A 16674-nucleotide genomic window follows, 5' to 3' on the forward strand; every position below is an offset into this window, starting at 1 on the left:
TCGGCAGGTGGACTCTCAACCACTGCGCTATCAGGGAAGCCCTAAAATTAAACCAGTTACTGAAAATAGTGTGTTGAGAAGAGCAGATTTTTCAGTTCTAAGGAAAAAATACTTTCAGTTAAAGAGAAATGTTTCAATTATCTTTGTTTAATATGTGATACATGGTATTTCACATATTAGGAGGAATTTTAGCCGTTGGGTCCTCAGTAAGGTTATTTCAAAGAATAATTGTTTTCAATGACAAGGCAGTAGCATGATATCAGCTTTAATAAATTTTATCATTTTTAATAAAACACTTCAACTTTAGAGACACTATATAGCTTAATTTCAGCAAATATATTTGAGTTGAAAATGTCATTTAATATTTTCATTACCTATTCTGAATATTTATAGTATACTGCATGAAAATGCATGAGAAAAATAATTAGCCATGGTTCTTATGTACTTTGGAATTTAGTAGTAGTATAAGGTTGAGATGGGAGCTCTTTTTTTGAGCACTGTATTTCTATAGACTGTACTTGATATATAATTGGTATTCAAAAATATTCATTCCTGGGCTTCCCTGGTGGCGCAGTGGTTGAGAGTCCGCCTGCCGATGCAGGGGACACGGGTTCGTGCCCCAGTCCGGGAGGATCCCACATGCCGCGGAGCGGCTAGGCCCGTGAGCCATGGCCGCTGAGCCTGCGCGTCCGGAACCTGTGCTCCGCAACGGGAGAGGCCACAACAGTGAGACGCCCGCGTACCGCAAAAAAAAAAAAAAAAGAAAAAGAAAAATATTCATTCCTCAAATATTTACTGAATGCCTTCTCTGTGCCAGGTACTCTTCTAGGTTCCTGGGATACATCCGTGAACCAAGTAGACAAATATCCTTGCCCTTAATGAAGCTCATATTCTATCTAGCAGGGAAAGACCGAAAAACAATAAACTTAATAAATAAGTAAACTTCATAATGTTAAAGGGTGCTAAAATCCTGTGAAAATATAAGGAATTTAGGAGTGCTATTGATTGGACTTGCAATTTTTAATGGGGGAATCCAGGTAAGCCTTATTAAGATTGTTTCTTTCCAATGAAAACCTAGGGAGGAGCAATTTAGCCATGTGGTTTTAGGCAGAGGGAGTACCAACGCAAATTACATTTGATGAGCAGGAGAGACCGTTTGCCTGTAACCCAGTAAGCAAGGAAGAATAGGATAGGGCAGCAAGTCAGTGAGGTGATGAGAGTATAGATCGTGTAGCGCCATGTAGATCAGCGTAATTATCAATACTTTGGCTTTAAATGTGTGTGGAAAGGTAAGCTAGAGGATGATTTTGAGTAGAGGAGTGGCATGATCTTACTTTCTACAGAGTCCACTCTGGCTACTGTGTTGAGAATAGGCTGAGTTGGAAGGTTAGGAAGCTATTGTACTTACCTAACTAAAGTTGATGGTTGCTGGATCAGAGGGGATGGCAGTGGAAGTGGTGAGAAGTGGTGAGTTTGGATTTGTTTTTAAGGTTGAACTACCTAAATATCCTGATGCTCTATGCGGGGCATGGGACAAAGAGGGCAGTTGGCATAGGTGTAGCAGGTTTGGGGGGAACGAGATTAGGAGTTTGGGATGTAAATATTAAGGTTTGTCTGTTAGGCTTCTAAGTGGAGATGTTGGGAAAATGGTTGGGTATTAAGTCTGGAGTTTGGAAAAGAGGTGTGGATCAAAAGTACAAATTTGGTAGTTGTCACTTATTTGCTGATTTATTTAGATGAGTTCAGCAATGGAGTGAGTCTAGATAGAGAAGAGAAGAGAGAGATTGAACCCTGGTCACATCAAAATCAAGAGGCTGGAGAGATGAGAAGCAAGATGATTGAGGTTGAGAAAGAGCAATCTCCTGGAAGGCAGGAAACCAGGAGATAGGATGCCTTAGAAGCCAAGAGAAGAAAGTATATGAAGGAGGAGACAGTGATCAGTGGTGGCAAGTGCTGCTGAGAGGTCAAATGAGATGATGACTGAGAACCATTGACTTTAACAGTGAAGAGATCCCTAGTGACTTGGCTGAGCGCTTTCTTTAGAATGCTTTACGTGAAAGCCAAACTGAAATATATTTAAGGGAGAATAGGAGGAAAGGAATTAGAGATAGCAAGGATGTAACTCTTTGAAGTTTTGCTACGTCGTGTAGCAAACTACATGTGATGGTAGTTTCAGAAGAAATGATTTGTGTGTTGGTTAATCTGAGAGAGGCAGCATGCTGGTTTGCAGTTAGCAATATGCAGTGAAAAATTCAAGATTTTGGAAGGAGATGAGAATTCCTGAAATAATATCATCAATTAGGTAAGAGGGGATGGAATTTAATTTACAATGGAGCATTGAATTTAATAGCAGCACAGTAGTTCATTTTTTATAACAGCAAGGAAGATTGGTAGGAGGGTAAATGTGGGACTGAGAGTCTGGAAGTTCTCTTTATATTGCTTCAGTTTTCTCAATAAATTAAGCAAGATTGTTAACTAAGAATGAGGGTGTGGGGAAGGTATGGGAGCTTTAAGAGGAGAGTCAAGGGGGGGAGAATAGTTAATTAGAAGAATGAGAGTGTGAATGGTCTAGGGAATTGTAATATAATTATTGAGCAGTATTAAGACCCCCCTAGAGGTTTGTGTTCATGAATTTAAAGTGAAACTAGTCAACATCATTGTGGATTTTCTCCAGCCACATTTAGCTGCATAGGAACAGAGTAGGCCGTGTTGCATTTAATCTGGGTTGTGGATTTGATAAGGGAGTTCTACAGATGAAAAGGAACAGAGAAGTTGAGAGTATATAGTAAACAGTTGTTATAATTATTGAGCATGGAATTTAAGCTGAATAAGGAAGAAAGCAAGGCTGTTAGGGGGTTATGGACAATAAAAAGTAATAGGGTCTAAAGATTTGGAGGTTCCTATAGGGTCAAAGGATTTTGAGTCCGAATACTAGAGGAAGTAAGCTAGAAAAATAGAAGCCAGCCAGAAGATGGGATGAATGATGTAGGTGTTACAGAGGAGTTGCATTATTGGTGATGGCAAAGTTTAAGGTATGATCATAGAAAATAGGTTGGAACATGGATCACTGGGAGAGAGATGGTCACATAACAGAGTTTTGAAGTGTTGGAAGGATCTTTAAGTGTCTTTTGAAATTTCCAAGTTTTAAGACAAGAGTAACACTGGGTACAGTGATCCAGGAGCTCAAATTGTCAGCAAATGAGGGAAAATATTTTCAAATGCAGTAGCTGCTAGCAACAGTAAGGGGTAGTGGGTATATAATCAAATAATAAAGTTTCAAAGCTAGGGGTTTTTAGGAAAACAGAAGGGAAAATGTTTTGAAAGCAGTGACAAGGAGCTCAATGAATCCTGTATTCCATCTCTCAGGCGGTGGGAGAAGCATGGTGTGTGTGTTGGGGGTGCGGGTGGGGTCATCACAGTTTTAGAAGGCACAGGAAGCTCACCCACCATTTGAGTGTTCTCAAGTGAGAGCCAGGTTTCTGTTAGAACAAGAAGGTGAAGAGAAGGACCAAAGAATAGATAGAGATAAAATTTTGATGATGGACCACAAGTTCCAGAAGGCAACTGGAGGTTGGGGACAGAAGGGAAATAGTTGGAGATAACAGGTTGACGAGGAGTCTGCAGAACCTAATGAGAATTAGAGAGGGAGAAATGAGGACCACCAGGATCTTCTGTGAGGACCAACAGAAACATACACAAGAGTCATAATGAAATTTAGCCTCATGGACTTAAAGCCAGTAGCAGAGATGAAGCCGTGCCTGTTACATGGTAGGGAGCAATGGATGTCGTAGGCTTTTTCCTGACCTGTTTGGATGGAGAAGAGGTGGTCTGTGAAGCAGAGTTGTTTGTGCAGTGTTTGGAGATTCCTCCCTTGACCACTGTTAACAGAATTGAAGTCTTCTGAGTAATGATTGTTAAATGAATGTTTACAAGTTTCAAATGCCTTGTATGTGCCAAGAACAGTTACATAGGACAGAAAGCATTAGAAAGGTACAAAGGGGCAATGGGATGATAAGTGTTCAGGAACAAGATGTATAATTTTTGGAAGATCAAGAAAGTCTTCATGAAGGAGGTGGCATAGAAATGAATTTAAAGATTAGTTAGCATGTTCTCTGATTGGAGGTGAGGGGAAAATGTACAGAAGGCATGGCACACCTTTTGGGATCACTAAGTATTTGAATTTAGGACACATGTAGCAGTCAGAGGCTAAGATGGCTAGACAGAGGCTGAGAAAGGAATGGTAATGGAAGGATAGATATTAAATAAGGCAGTGGTATAATCAAAGTTCTGTGTTGGAGAGATTAAGGGGCCGAAGAGGGTGAGGGACTAAGGATGAGATCAGTTCAGGTGAGAAAAATGAGATCTTGAATCAGAGTAGGCTGTCTGAGGTGCTAGGAGGAAGACAAAAGTGTTCCATAGGAAGAATCTGAATGCTTGTAGAGAGTAATGGCCCTAGGAAAATGAAAAGGTAATTTAGTCAGGAAATGTCTTCTAGTGAATAAAATGTTAAGTTTCAGACAAGGTAAATTTTAAGTGCTTCAGAATCATTCAGATAAACAGAGGCCCAGCAGTAATTGTGTGTACTAATACCTTCTCTCAGCTCTAAATGATGTGATAATTGTGGGAAGGAAAAAAGCCTTGAATAACAGGGAAGGATATAAAGCTCAAATTTTTCTTTTTCTAGTTTGTGATGAATGTGCATTGTGTTGAAGTTATTGTATGTTTACTTTTCATGTAAGGGTGATCAATCATCGTTTTGAATGAATATTTAAGAGTTGAATATTAGATTTAATAATACTATTCATTATTTAAATATTCAAGTATACTTAAAATATTAAGTAAAATAAGTGTTAATTAAATTAAGCAAATAGTAATTCTTTAATAAATAAATTTATTAAAATACCTATTAGTAAATTTAAATGATTAGTAACATGTAAAATTTATACACCTTGGATCATAGGTTAAGAGTTACATTGAACTTAGAACTCAAACTCATTGATTATCAGACCTCTAGTTTAGTTACTTGTTACTCAACAATGACAGAATTAAAGCTAATTATAATACAGTGCTTGCACATTATAATTATAGCTATGTAAAAAATACATATGCATACATAGAAAGACTTGAAGAGAATACTCCAAAATAGCTGTTGTGTTAGCTTTATAGATCTTCTCTGTATTCTTTTGTTTCATAACTATAATAAAAGTGACTTCAAACTGGAAATAAGGCATTTTAAATCAAAATATGTTCTAGCCATAGAGTAAGGTTAGGAGTTCAGACATTTGATAGAAATGAGCAGTAGCAGAGATGAGTGACACTGGCATTTGGGCAAGCACCTCGTTTTCCTTGGTATCTTTTAGGGACTGACAGCCTGCAGCAGTGGCTGTTGACAGTCCTTCATCTGCCTTGGTTCTGTTGCCTCTCATCTAGTGTCTTACTCTCTCACACTCTCATCCAAGTGACATCTGGCTGTGTGGATCAGTACCACCAGTCACCTCACAGAATCTTGGCTTGTTTTATTTGTTTGTTTGTTTGTTTATTTTAACATCTTTATTGGAGTATAATTGCTTTACAATGGTGTGTTAGTTTCTGCTGTATAACAAAGTGAGTCAGCTATACATATACATATATCCCCATATCCCCTCCCTCCTGCGTCTCCCTCCCACCCTCCCTATCCCCCGCCTCTAGGTGGTCACAAACTTGGCTTTATTTTTAAACGCCAACCTGATAAAACTTAGAGCTAAGGGGGTGAAGGGAACTAGATGGAGTGAAACTTAGGTACTTCTGACAGCATTAGTTTTTCCTTTTATTCTATTTCAGTTTTTTCCCGTTTCCTTTTCAGTTCTCCACAAGCCTCAGTCCCTCAAATGGTTGCTATGTTGGGTAGTGTATTTAAAGTTAATTGGTAAGAGCAACATTCCCAGTCTTTATTTCCACTTAAAACTCTGAATAAAGCTAACAGAGTACTTTGATGAACTCAAAACTCATCATTACATGCTTTCCTTGTATTTTGCAAAGGTTTACGTGGCTGTCTTACACTCTAAACAATAAATATATTTGTATTTTCAGGGAAATTTTGGTGAAGTATTTAAGGGCATATTAAAGGATAAAACTGCTGTTGCTGTTAAAACGTGTAAAGAAGATCTTCCTCAGGAACTGAAAATAAAATTTTTACAAGAAGCCAAGTAAGTTCTCTAAAGTAATGTAAATATGTATTTATAATATAAGTAAGTGATTCATTAAAATGTAAATTTGAAGATATCTTAAATATGATTTGATGAATTAGAAGTAAGCACTTTCAGGGCCCTCAAAAGTAGGCACTTATTATACAATGTGAAAACAAAAAGTTTCTGTGTGTTTGAGTTGGACTGCAGGTCAGTTAGGAAATCACAGTCAAAAGAACCAGATGCTTTTGAGAACAGTGAGTATTCTTTGAGTCCTTGAAAAATATTGCCGTATTTTTTGCTTTTATCACACGTGCATATACACATATGCATATATGCAGTGTTGTGATTGTCCTTATACTAAGAATATTACTGTATTCTATATATAAAATCCATAATTTAGGCATATATTTAGGTATATAATTACATCTTTCCTACCCTCCTTAGATATTATTGCTTGATTCTTTATTCCCAGCTGTTAGCTTTATTTTCTGAGAATCTCAAATTTCTTCTTCAGCTCATTGCATTGTTTCTTTTCTAACTGATCTTTTAGGATGATTTTCTTCTCTTTTTTCTGTTTTAGCTAGAATTTAATGTTCCAACCTGCCAGCCCTATGTTGCAAATAGTTTAAACTCTTCTGTTAGTGGTAAAATCTAATATATACAACAAAACACAAAACAAATGGAAAGGAGCTTTGGATAGAGTGAGAATGGACATATGAATGGGAGATGGATGAGTAGGTGGATAGTTGGGAGGGAGAGAAGGAGAAGGAGGATATATAGATCCATAGATTGGTGGTATAAAGGGAAGGAAGGAAAGGTGTGTGTGTGTTTGTGTGTGTGTGTGTTGTCTCCATCACTGCATTATATATAAAATTGAAGTTTTTGGAAAGTGCCATGGGAGAACAGAGGACATGGCAACGAAAGAACTAAATCCCATGGCATAGAGCATCTTGATGTCATTTCTCCATCATCTAAAAATGGATATTTATAGCAATGGATTAAACTAGTTGGGTGCATTTATTAAATATTATCTGTGGAATAAAGTTGCAAACCTTTTTCATGTATATTATTAGCAATTCAGAAAAAATATCCTATGATGAATTTAAAGGTATGCTATCACAATTGAAACTTATAGCCTCATTATTTTAGTTATTCATAGGTATCTTAAGGTATCTTGCTTTCTAATTTGTGAATTTTTTACTGAAAGTTAGAGTTTAATTTCTTCTTTTAAAGTGAGACTGAAATTTTATGTTAAAAATGACAATTACGGGGCTTCCCTGGTGGCGCAGTGGTTGAGAGTCCACCTGCCGATGCAGGGGACACAGGTTCGCACCCCGGTCCGGGAAGATCCCACATGCCGCGGAGCGGCTGGGCCTGTGAGCCATGGCCACTGAGCCTGCGCGTCCGGAGCCTGTGCTCCGCAACGGGAGAGGCCACAACAGTGAGAGGCCCACGTACCGCAAAAAAAAAAAAAAAATGACAATTACATCCATGCAAACTCCCAAGTATCCTTTAACAGATAATAAAGCTATATATTTAGCTATTTAATGTCATTTGGATTCATCCTGGCTGTTTTGTGGAATTTCTTTATTAAGCAGTTTTCAACCTAAGAAATGACATTTTGGATTACAGTCAATCATTCTAAAACTTCCTTTCTAATTCCTCATAGAAACTGCAAACTCAGTTATTGACAGAACATTTTATCTCTAGAATTCTTCCCAGTGTACTTTTTCATTTATTAAATTTATATATTTTCAATCGATAACATTTTTCTTAGAGCTATCTCTGCTTTAGTTGTACATGTACAGCACACATATAAACTGTTTTATCTTTCTCCAAATGAAGTTATTTTTTTCATTCTCCTAGAAAGGAAACTGTGTTTTTTCAAATATGAGTGAATTTATAACTATGTCAGTAGGATAACATGGAAGATCATTTGGTAACAGAAATCATCAGGGTAGACAGGCCTCTGAGGGAATCTAATCTATTTTTAACTCATGCTTGGGGTCCTGTAGATGAGTCTATGCTTTTACAGCTCTCTGAAATTCTGCCTTTATCCAAACTAAAACTTCTCTGCCTCAGCTTAAGTCTTATATTACTCACTGTTTAACCTTCTGCCAGTTTTCTCAAAACTTTTTGAGTTTTTACTATTTTGAAGTTGATCATGATCATCAAGAGAGTATGTATTGTGAAATCTAAATATGAAGTGATTACTCTATAGTATTTACCAATATGAATCGTTCTATTTTTATTTGTTTTAAATGAAGTATATACATAAAATAAAACAAAACAAAAAGATGCTGCCCTAACAGCTTACAGGTTTTGGTCCACTAATACTTTCCAGCTTTTGTGAGGGTGGCTAAAACCAGATTCTTTGAAGGGAGTTCTGCATATTTTGGACTAAGTAAGTTATTCCTGTTTAGCATGCTTATTACCTATTCAGAGTAGATAATAATTTTTAAATGAATATTTAACTGAATAAAAACTGACTCATTTATATCTATATTTTGCCAAGATTTGTCAAGACATATACATCCCATTTATCATAATTTGGGTTCGTACTAAAGTTTTAAAAATTGTGTTGATTAAAGTGCATTCTACTTGTGCACACTACTCATGATCATAAATTAATGCTTACAACTTAAATGGTAACTATTCTTATACTTCTCTTATCCAGAATTCTCAAGCAATATGATCATCCCAATATTGTCAAACTTATAGGAGTTTGCACACAAAGACAGCCTATCTACATAATTATGGAACTGGTTCCAGGTAATATGATTTTAGAGGTTTCCTCAATGACGTTTTAATGTCATGTTTTATTGCTTTTATATGTTCAGTCTCTTTGATTTCTCCTTGTTAGGTTTCCAAGGATTTTGTTTAACATTTTCCTGATGATGAAGAGCTTGTACACATACTTGATATTTTTATAGTCTATAATACTTGACAGTTTCTAGAAAGTGTCAGCCAACCTTTGTAAGAGAAGATATATTATTACATTGCAGTTACACATGGAAATTAGTTATATATAATCTTTCGGTGAGAAAACCTATTTAGATAAATAGTCTACTTAGGTTTACTTTATAATAATGAAAGTACTGTCTTGTATTTCGTTCATTGTATATCATTTTACAAGTACATTACCGTACATCCTTTTGTTTAGTTGTATATAATAATATCATAATGTTTTGGGTCACAAACTATGAACTTGTTTGATATGTGGACAAAAAAAAAGGTGATCTCTCTAGGAGTTTGTCCTTTTATTTCTTTCTGGTGACTTTTAACACCTCCAGGTATTTTGGTTAACTACTTTTGCCAACAAACAAGGATAACATCAAACTGATACCGTGTTATCTTTATTTTTATTGTACATCTTTCTGTTGTAGAAAATATAATCAGAGGTAAAATATGACCTTGATAAGATTTATAAATACAGTATTTAATAACTTAAAAGGATTTGCTTTGTTACCTTAACTATTCATTTTACAAGAAGAAACTTAAAGGAATATAAAACATTTTTCTAACTTTAATATACATCACATAAACCTGATATTGTAGATTGCCCATTAAAAACTTTTCACATAATTCTTTCATTATTAAAGGATAAATTGGTCCAATTTTACCATGCTGGTTTGATTGTTATTGGAATATTTCTTTATTACCATATAACTGAAGGATTCCTAGATCATAATCATTTTCATCCTCAAATGGCAATATATATTTGCATGGTTTACACTATTTACGATTTATATCTTAAAGTAGCTTTCATACAATTTTCATACAAAATTTTTAAAACAATTGAATAGCCTATAATTTTAATTAAAATGGGATGTTTAAGTATTATAAATACATAAAACATTCACATAATGAAAATGATGCACCCAGTTAATAAGGGATGTCACTGAGAAACTTAGATTTGAGAGGTAGGGCAGACTTGATGAGGAAAAGTTATTTTGGTGTTACTATGACTGATTAAAGGAGCATGGTAACAAATTCCTGATGGCAGGTCTAAATTGCATAAAGCAAAAGATAGCTTTGGAAGAGAGCCAGGAAAGTGTTTATCTGGACACTAAATAGTAACCTTTATTGATATATTTTTTTAATGATTAAGAATAATAAACTTCATTAGAAAATGTCCTACTCAACAATCTAATCTTACCCCAAAGCTAATTGCTATTTATTTTTTTGTGTTTTTTCCCCCTCAGGAAAATATTTACTATAGATACCATGATTTTATGCAAATGTTTTAATTATTCAAAATCTTAACATTGCTGATCTTTTTTTCTATTATTAATATAACATAGTTTCATTGTTTCATATTCATCCATATAGTTCTACCTTTTCTTTATAATGGCTACAGAATATTCCATTATATGGCTTTCTATAATTTAAATCGATCTTCTAATTATGGATACTTTGGTTGTTTCCATTTTCATTATTTGGGTTTTTTTTCTTTTTTAAACAGTGCTTGAGTTGGATCTGAGTTTATGTGCATTTTGATTTATGGTTAATGTATTAGCTTTCTATTGCGGCACAACAAATGATCATAACATGGCAGCTTTAAACAATATCCATTTATTACCTCACAGTTGTGTAGGTTAGAAGTCCAGGCAGGCTTTACTGGGGTTCTCTGCTTAGGGTCTCATAAAGCCAAAAATTCTTGGCTGGAGGCACTGGGGAAGAATCCATTTCCAAACTCCTTCCGGTTCTTACAGTTGAGAAATGGCCTAAGGTTCCCTTTCTTTTCTTGCTGTGAGCCAAGGGCATCTCCCAGCTTCTTAAGGTTTCCTACATTCTTTGATCTTCAGACCCAGTGTGTCACATCTTTCAAGTGCTTTGAATTTCTCTAACTTCTCCTTCTGTTTTTCATTTTGTTCTGTTTTGTTTTTCAAAAAAGCTGGGAGAATACCCTCCACTTTTTTGAAAGGTCTTGTGATTAGATCAGGCTCACCTGGCTAATCTGCCTATTTTTAGGGCAACTGTGCAATATGATAAAACATAATTATGGGATTGATATCTAATCATGTTCACATGTTCCAGGGATTAGGGTGGGACATTACTGGGAGGCCGTCTTCAAATTCTGCCTACCACAGTGGACTTTGCTAAATTTTCTTGGAGGTTAGTTGCAGTGTCTGATCTGAAACCACATTGAACTTTTCGTACTCTGTTACATTAATTCCATTTGTCAATCTTATAAGATGAATACATGATTTTTGTAGCATCATGCTTTGTCATTTCTCATTTGGAAAATATCAAGTGACCAGGTTATATAGATCTTCCAAACAGTGAAGTAATTCATTATACAGTATCAAAAGACCACATTCATTAATGTCATCACTAATCTCACTGGAAAAGTAATAGGAGGTATCAATTTCTTTATAGCAAATGTGTTTTCCAAAATTTTCACTTTCATTGCAAAGCTTGGATTTTTTTTCCCTGGTAACAAAAACTGTCAGTTTTTTGTCTTGAAGTGTTGGACCTACTTAATTCAATTTTGAGAGAATGTCTGTCAAAAATCTAATATTTAATAATCATAATTTGTCAATCTTTTTGAAAACAGATTTATTGATATGTAATTGACATATACTTTATGTATGTACACTTTATTGTATTGACATATGTATACACTTGTGAAACCATCACCACAATCAAAGTAATGAACACATCTATCACCCCCAGATTTTCCCCATGCCTCTTTGTAGTCCCTTCCTCCTCCCCCTCTCAACCCCTGTCCCAGTCAACCACTGATCTGCTTTCTGTCACTATATATTAGTTTGTGTTTCTTAGAATTTTATATAAATGGAATCATATAGTCTGTACTACTCTTTTCTTTTTTGGGTCTAGTTTGTTTCATTCAGCATACTTTTGAGATCCATCCATGTTGTAATGTTTATCGGAAGTTCATTCTTTTTTATTGCTGAGTAGAATAGCATCATATGAATATATCACCGTTGTTATCAACTGTTGATAGACTTTTGGGTTGTTTCCTATTTGGGGCTACTGCCAAGTAAGCTGTTGTGAACATCCACATATAAGTCTTCGTACGGGCATGTGCTTTCATTTCTCTAAGGAAAATACCTGGGAGCGGAATAAATGAATTAGATAGAATGTACATGTTTAAATTTTTAAGGAATTGCCAAATAGATTTTAAAGTGATTATACTAGTTGACATTCCCAACTGTAGTTTCTCTACATCTTCATCAACACTTGGTGTGGTCAGTCTTTAGATATTAAAATTTTATGCAGTAGTGTCTTATTGTGGTTTTTGTTGTCTTTCCCAACTGACTAATGATGTGAGCATCTTGTCATGTGCTGATTTGCCATTCATATATCTTCTTTGATGTGTCTATTTAAGTAATGTGCCCAGTTTTTTAATTGGGTTGTTTTCTTGTAATAAAGTCTTGGTTCTTTATATATTCTGGATACAAGTCCTTTATCAGATGTATGATTTTCAAATATTCTCTCTCAGTTGACTTGTCTTTTCATTCTTTTAATAGTGTCTTTTGAAGAGCAGAAGTTTTTAATTTCAAACTTTAAATTATGTTTTTCTTTTATAGGTCATCTTTTTGATGGTATATCTAAGAAATCTTTGTTGAATCCCAGGTCACAAAGGTTTTCTCCTATGTTTACTTCTACAATTTTTATAGTTTTAGAATTTAGAATTTATAGTTCATTCTATGGTCCATTTCATATGGTTGTGAGGAATGGTTTGAAGTTCATATTTTTGGCATATAGATATTCAGTTGTTCCAGCACCAATGACTCTCCTTTCTCTCCTGATTTTTTTTACCTTCATTTTTTAAAATATATTTATGTGTAGTTTTATTTTTGGACTCTAATTTCTGTCGATCTTTTTGTTTGTCGTAATGCCAATACTACACTGCCTTGACCACTGAAGTTTTATAGTAAGTCTTGTATCAGATAATGTTAGTTGTCTAACTTTGTTCTTTTTTAGAAATGTTTTGGCTGTTAGAAGTCCTTTGCATTTCTCTAGCAATTTTATTATTAGTTTTTCAGTTTCCATATAAAGGTTTGCTAATATTTAGATTGGGATTACATTGACTCTATAGATCAGTTTGGGGTGAATAGACTTCTTAACAATATTGAGTCTTCTCACCCCTCTACATGACATATCTTTCTAGTAGGATAGGTCTTCTTTAATATCCCTCAGCAAGGTTCTGTAGAGTTTAGTGTACAGGACTTTCCATCTTTTGTCAAACTTATCTCTGAGTATTTGATCTTTTGTGATGCTGTTGTAAGTGATTTTTTTAAGAACTATGTTCACTATGGAAGTCACAGAAGATGTGAATAACACTGTCAGTCAACTTGACCTACTGACCTTTATAGGACACTCTACACAACATCACCAGGACATACATTCTTTTCAAGTACACGGAGAATATTTACCAAGATAGATCATATCCTGGGCCATAAAACAAATCTCAATAAATTTATAAGAATTTAAGTTCTATGAACACAACAGAAATAAAATAGAACTCAAGGATAGAACAATATGAAAAATCTCTAAATATTTGGAAAGTAAACAATGCATAGCTGAGTAACCAGTGGGTCAGAGTGGAACTTAGAAAGTATTTTGAACTAAATGGAAAGAAAAAAAAACACAACATCTCCGTATTTATATGATGCCTATTAAGCAGTACTTAGGGAAATAAATACAGCACTAAAGGCCTATATTAGAAAAGATGAAAGGACTCAAAGTTTTGACCTCAATTTCTACCTTAAAAAGAAGTGCAAATTAACCCAAAATATGTAGAAGGGAAAAAAATACAGAAGAAATCAATGGAATCCTTTGAGATTAATAAAATTGATAAAACCTCTACATAGACTCTTCAGAAAAAAGAAGACACAAATTACCAATATCAAGAATGAAAGAGGTGACATCATTATAGAGTCTACAGATATTAAAAAAGATAGTCATAATATTTCCTTAACTTTATATAAAGAAATTCAACAACTTAGATGAAATGGACAAATTTTCTGAAAGACAAAAACTACCAAAGCTCATCCAGCCTTCATAACACCATATCTTTTATAGAATTGGTCATTAAGGAACCATCCTTCAAAGAAAACTCTAGACCTGTATGGCTTCACTGGTGAATTATACCAAAGTTTTAAGAAGAAATACACCAACTCTACACAAATTCTTAGAAAATTGTAAAGAAGAGACTACTTTTCAACTCATTGAGATCATCACGACCTGATTCTGAAACTAGACAAAAATATTACAGCAAAAGAAAACTACAGACTATATGTCATTATTACATATATAAATTCTGAGCACAATTTTAATGAAGCAAATGCAACAGCAGATAAAAATACATCATGATCAAGTGGAATTTATCCTAGGACTACCAGCTGATTTAACTTTCAAATATCAATCAATGTAATTCATATTAATAAAATTTAAAACTACATAATCATTTCAATAAATGAAGAAAAATCATTTGGCAAAATCCAACACTAATTCCTGTTAAGAATTATCTGAAATTGAGGAATAGAAGAGAATGTTCTCACCGTGAGTGGCTCCTAAGAAAGACATGCTCCTAAGATGACATCATATTTAATGGCAAATGACTGAATACTTTGCTCATTTATATCAGAAATAAGACAGATATGCCTACATTTACCACTTAAACACTATACTAGATGTTCTAGAACAATACAGCAAAAAATAAAGCAAGAAAAAGTAAATAAAAATCACCTTTTAATATGTTTAAGGTATTTTTCACCTTTGCCACAATATTTCTTTGCCAGTGTTTGAAACCAAAATTCTAGCTACTATACTAATATAAAAGACATTATAGCATTCAATGGTAAAACCACTATAGCACTTAAAAATAAATGATTGTTTTTTTGTTTTAAACATTTTTAAAGTAATTTAAGATAACAAATAGTCTTTAGTGATTTTTTCTCTTTAGACACAGCTTCAATATCTCTAGTATTGAACCAGTTATAATCTAACATTCTAATATTATGAAACCTGGGCCAAAATAGCAAGTTCAAAAACAATGAGCTCATAATTTTGACATTTTCAAGTTAAGACCTGGTAAGAAACTCTTCCTATTTTCTCAATTTATTGTTGTTTAAGCCTTATGAATCTTTTCCTTTCTCATCAGTGAACACGTTTACATACCAGAATATAAAGATAAATGAGGCAAACACCATAAGGTTCCTTGTAAAAAAAAAAATATATATATATATATATATATATATATTTCCACTATAAGATGAAAAGCTGATAAATACATGGTTATGAAAAGCATAGGAGAGATTTATCCCAGGTTTGCAAGCCAGTTTCAACATTTGAGAATTTGTTAATGTAATCCATCACATCAATAGGCTAAAAGAAAAATCAGGTGATCATATCAATAGATGCAGACAAAGCATTTAACAAAATCCAACACCCCTTCATGAAAAAAAGTTTAAAAACTCAGAAAACTTGAGGAACTTGCTCAGTTTGTTTTTTAAAAAATCTACAAAAACTCTACAGCTAACATTATACTTAATGGTGAGAGACTTGAAGCTTTCCCACTAAGATCACAAACCAAGGCATAGATGCCCCTCTGACCATTCCTTTTCAACATCTTACTCAAAGTCGTAGCTAACATAATAAGGCAAAAGGAACAAAAGTTGTACTGATTGGGAAGGAAGAAATAAAACTCTTTGTTTGTAGAAGACAGTTTGGCAGTTTCTTATAAAAGTAAGCATACTTTTACTATGCAATCCAACAATCACATTCTTTAGTATTTACCCAAAGGAGTTCAAAATTTATATCTACACAAAAACCTGCGCAAGGATGTTTATAGTAGCTTCATTCATAATGCCCAAACTTGGAAGCAACCAAGATGCTCTGCACTAGGTGAGTGGATAAACAAACTATGGTACCTCCAAACAATGGAATATTATTCAGCACTTAAAAGAAATAAAATATTAAGCCATGAAAATTCATAGAGGGAACTTAAATATATATTGCTAAGTAAAGGAAGCCAATCTGAAAAGGCTATGTACTTTATGATTTCAACTCTGGCATTTTGGAAAAAGGAGAACCATGGAGACAGTTAAAAAAAAAAATTCAGTGGCTGCCAAGGGTTATGGAAGAGGGAGGTATGAATAAGTAGAGCACAGAGGATTTTTATAGGATATTTAAGCTACCATGTATGACATAATAGTAGATACATGTCATTTTACATTTTTTCAAACACATAGAACATACAACACCAAGAATGAAACTTGGTGTAAACTATGGACTTTGGGTGATAATGATGTGTCAATATAGGTTCATTAGTTGTAATAAATATAACAAATTCTAACAAGGGATTTGATTATACATGAAGCTCTCTAGTAAGGAGCAGGGATTATATGGGAAATCTCTGTATCTTCTTCTCAATTTTTTTTGTGAATCGAAAACCGCTCTCAAAAGTCTTAAAATTTTTTTTTAACATAAATGAAACAGACTTGGTTGTCTTTGAGTAAGTTTAAGCTCTGTC

At 34.3% G+C, this 16674-nt stretch overlaps 1 protein-coding gene across 7 annotated transcripts in view; it reads left to right on the forward strand.

The window, feature by feature from the left end:
- FER (FER tyrosine kinase) overlaps nt 1-16674 on the forward strand; it is a 478023-nt gene that overhangs the window by 320115 nt on the left and 141234 nt on the right. For all 7 annotated transcript variants that reach the window (XM_060143370.1, XM_060143371.1, XM_060143367.1 and 4 more), the window contains 2 exons: nt 6070-6185; nt 8845-8939. In XM_060143370.1, the coding sequence (XP_059999353.1) occupies nt 6070-6185; nt 8845-8939 (211 nt within the window). The remainder of the gene's footprint in view (nt 1-6069; nt 6186-8844; nt 8940-16674) is intronic.

The sequence above is a fragment of the Lagenorhynchus albirostris genome, chromosome 3, assembly GCF_949774975.1.
Source record: "Lagenorhynchus albirostris chromosome 3, mLagAlb1.1, whole genome shotgun sequence".
Taxonomy (NCBI): domain Eukaryota; kingdom Metazoa; phylum Chordata; class Mammalia; order Artiodactyla; family Delphinidae; genus Lagenorhynchus; species Lagenorhynchus albirostris.